The 13486-nt window shown below is 33.3% G+C and overlaps 1 protein-coding gene across 1 annotated transcript; it reads right to left on the reverse strand.

The window, feature by feature from the left end:
* Positions 1–6577: 6577 nt before the first annotated feature.
* On the reverse strand, positions 6578–11523 carry LOC137630813 (LIRP-like). The gene is made up of 4 exons (XM_068362359.1): positions 11457–11523; positions 10720–10767; positions 9195–9452; positions 6578–7854 (listed from the first exon to the last, which is right to left on the reverse strand). The coding sequence occupies exons 2-4, from the start codon at positions 10729–10731 to the stop codon at positions 7570–7572; spliced, it is 555 nt and encodes a 184-aa protein (XP_068218460.1). The 5' UTR covers positions 10732–10767; positions 11457–11523; the 3' UTR covers positions 6578–7569.
* Positions 11524–13486: the final 1963 nt, after the last annotated feature.

Genomic DNA, 13486 nt, shown 5'->3' on the forward strand with positions numbered 1-13486 from the left:
GTGTATATATATATATATATGCTTATATGCATATACAGTATATATATATACATATATATATATATATATATATAGATATATATATATATATATATATTTATATGCTTATATGCATATAAGTATATATATATATATATATATACTTATATGCATATATATACATATATATATATATATATATTCATTATCATATATATATATATAAAGTATATGCATATATATATATAGTACAGTATATATACATACTCATATATACGTATATGCATATACAGTATATGTACACACACGCATATATATATAAATATATATATATATATATATACAGTATATATATATATATATATATATACAGTATATATATATATATATATATACAGTATATATATATATGTATATATATATAAATTTATATATAGTCAGACATTTTCTCTTTGTTATATAAGAGCGATTATTATTATCATCATCATCATTTTTATTAATATCATTATCATTATCATTATTATAATCACATTTAACACGAATTAGAAAACGGCAAATCTTGATCAAATTTGCCCACACCCAATAACATCGACCGTATGTAATGATTTAAAAGTGTTGTTAATGACTTCGTGGTATTAAATGTTCCAATTTCCTGTCAGGCCTTTGCCACATTTCCGGTGCAACATTCACGATGATTTGGGTTTAGATTAGACACGAATCATCTGATTACCTGATTTTTTTTTTCCTTTTGTCATTTTCTTCCTTGATGGCCAGCTTTGTTGCATTAGTTCAAATTGTACAAGGAAAGCCATGTTGGATCAAGCCTTTGGCCTGTACTAGATATATATATATATATATATATGTGTGTGTGTGTGTGTGTGTATATGTATAAGTATATATATACATATATAAAGTGTACTCTATATATATGCAGATGATATATATATATATATATATATATATGTATATATATATACAATATATATATACATATATATATATATTTATATATATATGTATATATGTGTATGTATGTTTATATATATGTATATATATGTATGTGAATATATATATATATATATATATATATTCATTTTCTGAATGGGGATACCTTAACGTGTTGGAAAGGTTTCTGTATTGCCATAATCAACAAAGTTGTACTAGTCAGGGGTACCTATACTAGGCTGGTTTGCTGTGATCGATCAGTCTATAGTCTCCAATCTATCACCAATCCGCAATGGCCAGTGTGTTGATAAAAGTTGGCCAAACCCCAAACTTGAATAAGAATATGTCCGAGACCTTTGTCCTGCATTGAACTAGAAACGGTTGCATTTGTTGTTGTTGTATGTATGTATATACACAGTAAGTGTAACTTATGTTGCTCTGTTTCCAAACAATTATTGAAATGTCTCAAAACGGAAATGTTATAATCCCTCCTTTTAAGCAACACTACAAATTCTGCTTTTAGAAATGACATGATTTTTATTATTATTATTATTATTATTATTATTATTATTATTATTATTATTATTATTATTAGTTGTTAAGCTACAACCTTAGTTGGAAAAGCAGGATGCTATAAGCCCAGGGGCCCAAACAGGGAAAATAGCCCAGTGAGGAAAGGAAACAAGGAAAAATAGAATATTTTAAAAACAGTGACATTACAACAAATATTTCCTATTTAAACTATAACAACTTTAACAAAACATGAGGAAGAGAAACCAGACAGAATAGTGTGCCCGAGTGTTCCCCAAGCAAGAGAACTCTAACCCAAGACAGTGGAAGACCATGGTACAGAGGCTATGGCACTACCTAAGACTAGAGAACAATGGTTTGATTTTGGAGTGTCCTTCTCCTAGAAGAGCGGCTTACCACAGCTAAAGAGTCTCTTCCACCCTCGTCAAGAGGAAAGTAGCCACAGAACAATTGCAGTGCAGTGGTTAACCCCTTAGGTGAAGAGGAATTGTTTGGTAATCTCAGTGTTGCCAGGTGTATGAGGACAGAGGAGAATCTATAAAGAATAAGCCAGACTATTCGGTGTATGTGTAGGCAAAGGGAAAGTGAACCGTAATCAGAAAGAAGGATTCCATGTAGTACTGTCTGGCCAGTCAAAGGACCCCACAACTCTCTCACTAAGTAATAACTAATTCTTTATACGTTAATTCTTTCATATTCAATCTCAGACAAGCGAGAAATAAACAAAAAAATGATAGCCTCATGGAAAAAAAAAGTCATCGTTCTGGGTCAACTCTTTAATATATGCGTTGTTGCTCAGCAAATAAGAACGCTACAATTAAGTGCATAATCTAGACTGAAGAAATGGTTCCCTTTATCGTGTCCTCATTCTTTCTTATAAAAAAAACTATCTCATTTTTATTCAAACCTCATTAAACAGTTTAAGTTCTTGTTGACGCGGGTGCTGAGATAAACAGCGGGTCGAATAATTGTAATAAAAGCAAATAAGAAAACATAAAATGACTCTTTTCAGTGCCAAGACTAATCTTTATCTAACCCTTATCATTCTGTTCTCTGTTGTTATTCACTGGCCTGTCAGGATTATCTTTTGAGTTAATGGGATTCATTCAACTATACTCAATTTATTTTTAATGAGGCGCATTTGCACTGACTCAAAGCGGTGCCCTTTTAGCTCGGAAAAGTTCCCGGCTATCTGATTGGTTAGAATTATCTTGTCCAACCAATCAGCGATCAGGAAACATTTCCGAGCTAAAAGGGCACCCCTGCTAGTCGGTGCAAATCTGCCTCACTAAAAAGAATTGACTATAGAGGCCAAGGCATAGAGTCGAAATGTGCATATTGCTATCAACCAAGAGTGATATTTTCCATAACTTATCTCTGTTGAAAGGATTTCATGAAGGATATTACATAATCTATTGAGCATATCTTAGCAATGAAACATTATCATTTAAGGGTCACTCATGAATGGCAGAGGCAAGGGACAGTGACATTGCCCTAGCTAGCAGGACAACCCCCTAGAGACTGATCATATATATATATATATATATATATACATATATATATATATGGTCAGCGTCCAAACACCCACTCCACCCAAGCTAGGACCAGGGAGGGCCAGTCAATTTCTGCCCTCAAACTCTGCATCATTAGCTCACAACGATGGTAAGGTTGCAGACACCACAATAAACTTGCGTACTTTATAACAAGATTCAAATTGGGGTGATTATAATTATGATAAATTTCAAGTATCATTTTTATACATGCGAAGATTTTCTTTTCGGTACCATGGCCTTCCACTGTCTTGGGTTAGAGTTCTCTTGCTTGAGGGTACACTCGGGCACGCTGTTCTGTCTTGTTTCTTTTCTTTTGTTAAAGTTTTTATAGGAGATATTTATTTTAAGGTTGTTACTGTTCTTAAAAAATTTTATTTTAATTTTCAATTACTTCTCTTATTTCCTTGTTTCCTTTCCTCACTGGGTTATTTTCCCTGTTGGAGCCCCTGGGCTTATAGCATCTTGCTTTTCCAACTATGGTTGTAGCTTGGCAAGTAATAATAATAATAATAATAATAATAATAATAATGATAATAATAATAATAATAAACGAGGAATAAATATATTTATAGATATAGTGAATAGTTCGTATAACATTTATACATTTAACGTTCAAATGAATTTAGGAAACACATTTTAAAGAATGCTAATTTGAAGCATAATATTTGACCTTTGACTTTTTATCATGTTCTTGACCTTAACCTTAACCTTGACCATGCTCTCAAATATGAAGTCTTTATCTCACAAGGATTAAAATTACGGAAAAAAAACCCATAGGCTGACGGACGAACATACAAACAGAGAGCCAGATCAATTTCTAAATGACCCCTGATAAAAAATCGAGGTATTCAAAGGATCAATAATGCCGAAATGTTCAAATCTAAGGTCATTTGGCAAGAGCACCAACAATCAGATTACCCTTCTCTCTATCTTAATGCAAAGAAAATTATCCTTTAAGAGTCTTTTAACAACTGTAACTTCCATTCGTTTCCACGTACAGAAATGGACTGGAGGCCGAATCAACTCTCGAGGGAAGAGGCAACAGGGGTAAGGTATAGCACTAAATTATTATAATTTGTCTAATGGACAATTTTTTTTAATAAGCACGATGTCGAAATCGTTATTTCGATCTTCCAAGGCACACTTAACTGTACCAATGCCCTTTTGCAATGATAACATTAGAACTATTCCGTTCCTTAGTTGGTATGTCTCCCTTGACTTAGGAGAGAGAGAGAGAGAGAGAGAGAGAGAGAGAGAGAGAGGCTGATAGATTTGGGGAGAGGAAGACAAATATCGACATAGACAGGTAATCTTTATTAGCGAAAAAGTTTATAAGTTAGAATTTATCCTTCAGTTATAAAGACAAACATGAACAAAAGGGTGAACAAATATTCCGAATGGATGTAGAACGGTATATTAGAATTAAAATATCGATGTAAACGACACCCCTTTTATGAACTAAGCCTCGATTCTAGAACATTAATGAATATTAAAAAGGAAATGGACTCGCTTCTTCATAATGAAAGCCAGCGATGTTATCAACTTGAAAAAAATAGCATTTTAACAGAATAGATGAATTCAGTGAATAACATTTTACAAAAATAAAAGAAAATGTATAAATAAAAGAGGAAATATACATAAATAAAAGTTAATTGAGGATAAAAACAAATGAAGGTCAAAGTTCCCTAAATGACCTCAGAACACGATGTACTATACTCAATTTTTTTTAATGAGGCGCATTTGCACCGACTCGCAGCGGTGCCCTTTTAGCTCGGAAAAGTTTCCCGCTCTCTGATTGGTTGGAATTATCTTGTCCAACTAATCAGCGATCAGGAAACTTTTCCGAGCTAAAAGGGCACCCTTGCGAGTCGGTGCAAATCTGCCTCACTAAAAAGAATTGACTATAATCTGTATTTCATTTCATAAATTCTATCACATTATGGACTAAACATCCATGACATAATAGTTACTAAGCTACAAATGAGCCTTAAAGATATAAAACATCAATTGTGGACAGAATATGAGATCTGTTCTATGGCTTCTAGATTCAATTTATGAATATGAAGAAGATGCTGGAATTTTGCAAAATACTGAATCAATTACAGGTTTAATTAATATATTTCATATTAATCATGATTTAGCTACTATTTTTGCTCTATATATACCTATACATGTATTTTTCATATTTCTGGAACCTTGTATAACACCACAGTTCTTCCTTTTAACTGGGTTACTAAAAATTCGAGTCAAAGAAAATGTTATGATAAACAATTTACTGCTGGTATCCTATACTACCAGAAACGAGACTCTCTCTCTCTCTCTCTCTCTCTCTCTCTCTCTCTCTCTCTCTCTCTCTCTCGTAATAATGAATCTTGAATTTTGGTCGTTAAAGTCATAAAGGGTGAAACAAAATGGGAAACACTGAGTGTTGAAAATCACTCGTTTTATAACTAAGTAAATCTAACTGTTAAAAAGTCACTCGTTTTATAACTAAGAAAATCTAACTATTAAAAAGTCACTCGTTTTATAACTGAAAAATCTAACTATTAAAAAGTCTCGTTTTATAACTAAGAAAATCTAACTGTTAAAAAGTCACTCATTTCATAAGTAAGAAAATCTAACTGTTAAAAAGTCACTCATTTCATAAGTAAGAAAATCTAACTGTTAAAAAGTCACTCATTTCATAACTAAGAAAATCTAACTATTAAAAAGTCACTCGTTTTATAACTGAAAAATCTAACTATTAAAAAGTCTCGTTTTATAACTAAGAAAATCTAACTGTTAAAAAGTCACTCATTTCATAAGTAAGAAAATCTAACTGTTAAAAAGTCACTCATTGCACTAGTAAGAAAATCTAACTGTTAAAAAGTCACTCATTTCATAAGTAAGAAAATCTAACTGTTATAAAATAACTCGTTCTATAACTAAAAAAATCTAACTGTTAAAAAGTCACTCATTTCATAAGTAAGAAAATCTAACTGTTCAAAAGTCACTCGGCCAATGATTAAGAAAATTTGACTGTTGAAAAGTCACTCGACCAATGATTAAGAAAATTTGACTGTTGAAAAGTCACTCGACCAATGATTAAGAAAATTTGACTGTTCAAAAGTCACTCGGCCAATGATTAAGAAAATTTGACCGTTGAAAAGTCACTCGACCAATGATTAAGAAAATTTGACTATTGAAAAGTCACTCGGCCAATGATTAAGAAAATTTGACTGTTGAAAGGTCATTCGTTATACAACTAAGAAAATCTGACAGTTCATAAGTCACTTGTTCAATGATTAAGGAAATCTGACTGTTGAAAAGCCACTTATTCTATGACTAAGAAAATCACACTGTTGAAAAGTCACTCGGTCAATGATTAAGAAAATTTGACTGTTGAAAAGTCACTCGACCAATGATTAAGAAAATTTGACTGTTGAAAGGTCATTCGTTATACAACTAAGAAAATCTGACTGTTCATAAGTCACTTGTTCAATGATTAAGGAAATCTGACTGTTGAAAAGCCACTTATTCTATGACTAAGAAAATCACACTGTGGAAAAGTCACTCGGCCAATGATTAAGAAAATTTGACTGTTGAAAAGTCACTCGACCAATGATTAAGAAAATTTGACTGTTGAAAGGTCATTCGTTATACAACTAAGAAAATCTGACTGTTCATAAGTCACTTGTTCAATGATTAAGGAAATCTGACTGTTGAAAAGCCACTTATTCTATGACTAAGAAAATCACACTGTTGAAAAGTCACTCGGTCAATGATTAAGAAAATCTGACTGTTATAAAGTTACTCGTTGTATAACTAAGGAAATCTGATTATTGAAAAGTCACTTGTTCTATAACTAAGAACATCTAACAGTTGATAAGTCACTCGGTCAATGATTAAGAAAATCTTACTGTTCATGTTATACGATCTATGACCAAAATGTTTCCAAAGCAAAACCTCCTCTATTACGGCGTCAAATTTGACACGCTTCCAGAAGACTAAAATTTATGGCAGATCTTTGCTCAGACAGCATCTATAAAGTTTAAAACGCTTCCAGAAGACTAAAATTTATGGCAGATCTTTGCTCAGACAGCATCTATAAAGTTTAAAACGCTTCCAGAAGACTAAAATTTATGGCAGATCTTTGCTCAGACAGCATCTATAAAGTTGAAAATGCTTCCAGAAGACTAAGATTTATGGCAGATCTTTGCCCAGACAGCATCTATAAAGTTGAAAATGCTTCCAGAAGACTAAGATTTATGGCAGATCTTTGCCCAGACAGCATCTATAAAGTTGAAAACGCTTCCAGAAGACTAAGATTTATGGCAGATCTTTGCTCAGACAGCATCTATAAAGTTGAAAACGCTTCCAGAAGACTAAAATTTATGGCAGATCTTTGCTCAGACAGCATCTATAAAGTTTAAAACGCTTCCAGAAGACTAAAATTTATGGCAGATCTTTGCTCAGACAGCATCTATAAAGTTTAAAACGCTTTCAGAAGACTAAATCTACTGCCGATCACTCGAAGCGCAAAGCTTTTTATCAGATGAACTCCAACTACTATTCCTCTTGGTTATTGGCAATATCCCATCAACTCCGAGATCCTACAGGCTTTGCGACAACACTCGGCCGAGAGACCTCGTTTCGATCTAGGGTGCGACAGGAACATTTGCGAAGCCTCCTTCCTCGAGAGGAACGGAAACCTTTCTTTCTCCTTCGAGACGTATCCTTCGGGGGATATGCCATCATTGCCTCGCCCTTCGAGGTAGTAGTTGTAGTCCTCAGCCGTTGGAAGAAGGTATTTGAAGTTATCGTTCGATATTTCTAGTGGGACCCTTCGACCTGACGAGAATACGGGCTTTTCTTTCATCGGGAATTCAACAAGGCCATGTTGGGTGTCAGTTTCTATGCCGAATTCAGAATTGATATCGTTCAAAGGCTCACCTGAAAATACAAATGGAACCATAAAAAAGAGGTAAAAGGCACAAGATAGAAAAATATAGAATTATTATTAAAAATACTTTAGTAAGTCGTATGTGCGTTAAAAAACTATAGAATATCACTGTAACGAATTGAAATTTTTGAGTGCTACCCTGTCCCTACCCACAAAATTTTAGACGCGCCCTTAAATGTTCTTAAAGTTTCCTAAATTGCTCATTAACTTCGTTCCTTTATCTCTGTTGCCAAGGTTTTTTTCAAGTGATCCTAAAAAGATTATCCTTAATTAACTACATCAATATCGTTCCAAGACGGAAATTTCATGGTCATTTCTAAATTCTCAATTGACACTTATTCCCAAACTCTCGTTTGGCTGCCATTCATAGGCTCTCAGTTGACTGCCATTTGTAGTCTCATTTTACACATTCCAAAACTATTATTTGATCTTCATTCCTAGACTTTAATTACACCCATTCCTGGACTCTCATTTGACGCTCATTCTAAGGCTCTAATTCAACACTCATTCCAAGGTTCTAATTTAACACTCATTCCTAGACTCTCATTTGGCGTTCATTCCGTAGATTCTCATTTGACTATCATACATAGTCTCTCATTTGAAGGTCATCACAAAACTGTTCCTCGACAAAAGACGCTAAATTCTGAATAAGACGAAACTGGAAATATTAGACAGGTAGGTGGGAAGTACCAAAATACCAGATAAAAAGGCAGAAATTACTTCAACAAAGACTCAAAGGCAGTCACAAATAAAACTGTTAACAATGCATACATTACGACCTCCATCAAACTGTCAACAATGCCTACAATAGTAACAGTGCAACCTCCATTAAACTGTCAACAATGTCTACAGTAGAAACAGTACAACCTCCATCAAACTGTCAATAATGCCTACAGTAATACTTACAAGACTCCAAGACGCAATGTGGGTAGCATGGCTTACACTATTCTATAGAAACTACCAACATTTCTAAAGTAGTAATTGTACGACCTCCATCAAACTGTCAACAATGCCTATAGTACTACTTCCAAGACGCAATGTGGGTAGCATGGCTTACACTATTCTATAGAAACTACCAGCATTTCTAAAGTAGTAATTGTACGACCTCCATCAAACTGTCACCGATGCCTACAGTACGACTTCCAAGACTCCAAGACGCAGTGTGGGTAGCATGGCTTACAATATTCTATAGAAACTACCATAATTTCTACTAGTTATAATAATAACAAACGCCTCAAAACAACAGAAAACGACTCGCCTCTCATTGATCGGTAGAACAAATCATTGTTGGTGACGCTGGGCTTGTTGTAAATCCCCTTGCAGACCTGGTTGAGTTTGTTGGCCAGCCTCCAGCCGCACAGCCTTATCATTGGCTTCTCCTCCGCTGCCAGGTCACTGACCTGGGCTAGCGAAGAGGCCATGGATAGGGACAAAACTAAGGATGACCCCCGGGGGGAGACGACGCCACCTTGAAGTATCAGGGTCAACAAGAAAACTGTATTCTGAAAAAAAAATTAGAGGTAATAATCACATTAATAGATTGTACGCATTTATTATTATTATTATTATTATTATTATTATTATTATTATTATTATTATTATTATTATTATTATTATTATTATTATTATTATTATTACTTGCTAAGCTACAACCATAGTTGGAAAAGTAGGTTGCTGTAAAGCCTGGGGGCTCCAACATGGAAAATAGCTCAGTGAGGAAAGGAAACAAAGATAGAATATTTTAAGAAGAGCAACAACTTTAAAATTAATATCTCCTATATAAACATAAAATCTTTAACAAAACAAGAAGAAAAGAAATTAGACAGAACAGTGTCCCCGAGTGTATATATTTATTTTATTATCATATTTTTATCCTATATTTTCTATACATTTGCTTTATATATTATCATTGTGTTTAATATAATTATTTTTACCTCCAGATTTTAATCGATCTAGCTCTGCATGAGTCAAGCTTGACTCATTGGGTTGGTTAATCTCTTCCATTTCAATAATAATAAAATGTGCTAAAACTGATTTTTATACGTGATGTTAACTCTTGATTTTATATATATATATATATATATATATATATATATATATATATATATATATAATATATATATATATATTATATATATATATATATGTATGTATATATATATATATATATATATATATATATATATATATATATATATATATATATATATATATATATATGTTTTGTTACGGTATTTTTTTTTGAAGGCGTAAATTGTATAAATTTTTCCTCTATCATTATTATTATTATTATTATTATTATTATTATTATTATTATTATTATTATTATTATTATTACTTGCTAAGCTACAACCCTAGTTGGAAAAGCAGGATGCTATAAGCCCGGGAGCCCCAACAGGGAAAATAGCCTAAGGAGGAAAAGAAACAAGGAAAAATATATTTCAAGAATAGAAACAACATTAAAATAAACATTTCCTATATCAACTATAAAAACTTTAACAAAACAAGACGAAGAGAAATTAGATAGAATAGTGTGCCCGAGTGTACCCCTAGGCTAGACTTGAAAAAAAAAAAAAAAAGACAGACATCAATAATGGATAAAGTCTTTTGACTAATTTTTAATTGCTTTTTAACTGCCTTTAAACTGTTTTTTTTTTTTACTTATTATATTGTACATAAAACAAATAAGTGACTAGAAATATATCAACATATATATGAATGACAGTCTACACAAAGGCTTAGTATCTCAAAAACAATTCACAAACTTACAAGAGATCTCATCTTGACCTATGATACTACTGACTCGTTTCCTTAGGCCTGCAAAGAACAGTATATTTAGTCAAATGTACAAGAAAAAATTATAATGAGATACCAGATAATATCCAGAAAGCTCACTATAGGATGTGGATCTTATAAAAACTGTAGTATTCCTTTTATAATACCAGAACAACTACAATAAATGACGCTGTAAGTAAAACTTAAGAATAATCACAATTAAAGTGCTTTCGCTGACGTCAAACTGTTAAAGAAAATTCTTTGTCATTAAAAGAGTACATGATCGCCATGCAGAATTTCTTTGTATTGGCAATGTGCAGATTTTGTTATTTAAATCTACGGTAATGGCGCATATGATTTGGATTCCTTAAAAATATTATTATTATTATTATTATTATTATTATTATTATTATTGCTGTCTTTCATAAAGTTTATTACTTGTTCTAAGTAACAATGCCCACCTCCGGTCAAATATTCGAACAAATTCACAACCACAAGTAACCTATTCTATAAATACATTTAATAAATGTCACTTATTCTTTTTAGCTATTTTTTGATATCCTGAAACCAAGCTTTGCACCGGTACCCAATAGCTATCGAAACTTCAGCTGAACATCCTCGTGTTGTGTAAATTCTCTAGCAAAATAAGTTCAATTTTCAGCAAATTTTGAAAAGATTATTCTTTATAACCGTTGTCCACAAACTACTCGAAAGAATTATTGGGCGTGTACCCCCAAGAACAGCTGTATCGCTCAAACGGAAGAGCCAGGCTGCAACTGGTCCTTCCAGAGGCTCAATGCTGACTGGCAAAGTGTGCATCAGCGTGTCTTCCTTATATATATACATACGCATCGCTCTCTGCCTACTCCTATCTACCTGCCAGATACAAGAAGGATAGGCAGAAGGTTCTGGGAATTTCTCCCACGCGATAGCTGAGTACGGAAATATCAGTAGGATATTTTTTTTCCCTGTTGAAGGCCTTAGTTTATAGCATGCTGCTTTTCGAACTAGGGTTTTGGCTTAGTTAATAATAATAATAATAATAATAATAATAATAATAATAATAATAATAATAATAATAATAATAATAATAATAATGATGATAATAATAACGCAAATGATTGAAACGGCAGAAGACTACGTAGCATGATAAGTTATTGAAATCTGGCAAACCTCTTCAATTTAGTTGCAAATAACTACAAGATGCCAAATTTTCAAGTAATATGTCATAAAATGCTATGAAGAGCTTTTACGTGAATTCAACTGTTAATGGATTTATATACAGTTCAATGATTAGCGCTTATTTGCATCGAGCGTTGTAATCATAATGTCAAAGTAAATCTAAATAAATAAATGACATAAAACGTCAGCAAATTAGACCTGTGTGAACAACACCTTGGTTCAGTTTTAAGGCATTTTGGGGTATTGTCTTGTTCACTGAAGTGTCATAACAAAGTAAGAGTCGAAATGCATTTAAATGACAGATTCGTCCACGGACCTTCAAACGTAGCATTTATAAAATTCAGTTATACTTTGCAATCAGTTCCGAGTGGAAACGTTGCTATATACTTTTCAATCAGGTCTGAGTGGAAACGTTGCTACATACCTTGCAATCAGGTCCGATCGCAAACGTTGCTATATACCTTGCAGTCAGGACTGAGTGGAAACGATGCTATTTATATACTTTGCAATCAGGTCCGAGTGGAAATGTTGCTATATACTTTGCAATCAGGTCCTAGTGGAAACGTTGCTATGTGCTTTGCAATCAGGTCTGAGTTGAAACGTTGCTATTTACTTTGCAATCAGGTCCTAGTAGAAACGTTGTTATATACTTTGCAATCAGGTCCGAGTTGAAATGTTGCTATATAGTTTGCAATCAGGTCCGAGTTGAAGTGTTGCTATATACCTTGCAATCAGGTCTGATTGGATACATTGCTATATACCTTGCAATCAGGTCTGAGTAGAAACGTTGCTATATACTTTGCAATCAGGTCTGAGTGGAAACGTTAATATATACTTTGTAATCAGATCCGAGTGGAAATGTTGCTACATACCTTGCAATCAGGCCCGATTGCAAACGTTGCTGTATACCTTGCAATCAGGTCTGAGTGGAAATGATGTTATATACTTTGCAATCAGGTCTGTGTGGAAACGTTGCTATATACCTTGCAATCAGGTCTGAGTGGAAACATTGCTATATACTTTGCAATCAGGTCCTAGCAGAAATGTTGCTATATAATTTGTAATCAGGTTCGAGATGAAACATTGCTATATACTTTGCAATCAGGTCCGATTGGATACGTTGCTATATACCTTGCAATCAGGTCCAACTGGATACTTTGCTATATACCTTGCAATCAGTTCCGAGTGGAAATCTTGCTATATACTTTGCAATCAGGTCTGAGTGGAAACGTTGCTATATACTTTGCAATCAGCAATCAGGTTTGAGTGGAAACATTGCTATTATACTTTGCAATCAGTTCCAAGTGGAAACGTTGCTACATACTATGCAATCAGGTTCGTGTAGAAACTATGCTTTATACTTTTCAATCAGGTCCGAGTGGAAACGTTATAGACCTTGCAATCAGGTCCGAGTGGAAACGTTATATACCTTGTAATCAGGTCTGATTGCAGATGTTGCTATATACCTTGCAATCAGGTCCGAGTAGAAACGTTGTAGAAACGTTGCTATATGCTTTGTAATCAGGCCCTAGTGGAAACGTTGTTTTATGCTTTTTAATCAGATCCGAGTGGAAATATT

This window comes from Palaemon carinicauda, chromosome 39, assembly GCF_036898095.1.
Source record: "Palaemon carinicauda isolate YSFRI2023 chromosome 39, ASM3689809v2, whole genome shotgun sequence".
NCBI lineage: Eukaryota > Metazoa > Arthropoda > Malacostraca > Decapoda > Palaemonidae > Palaemon > Palaemon carinicauda.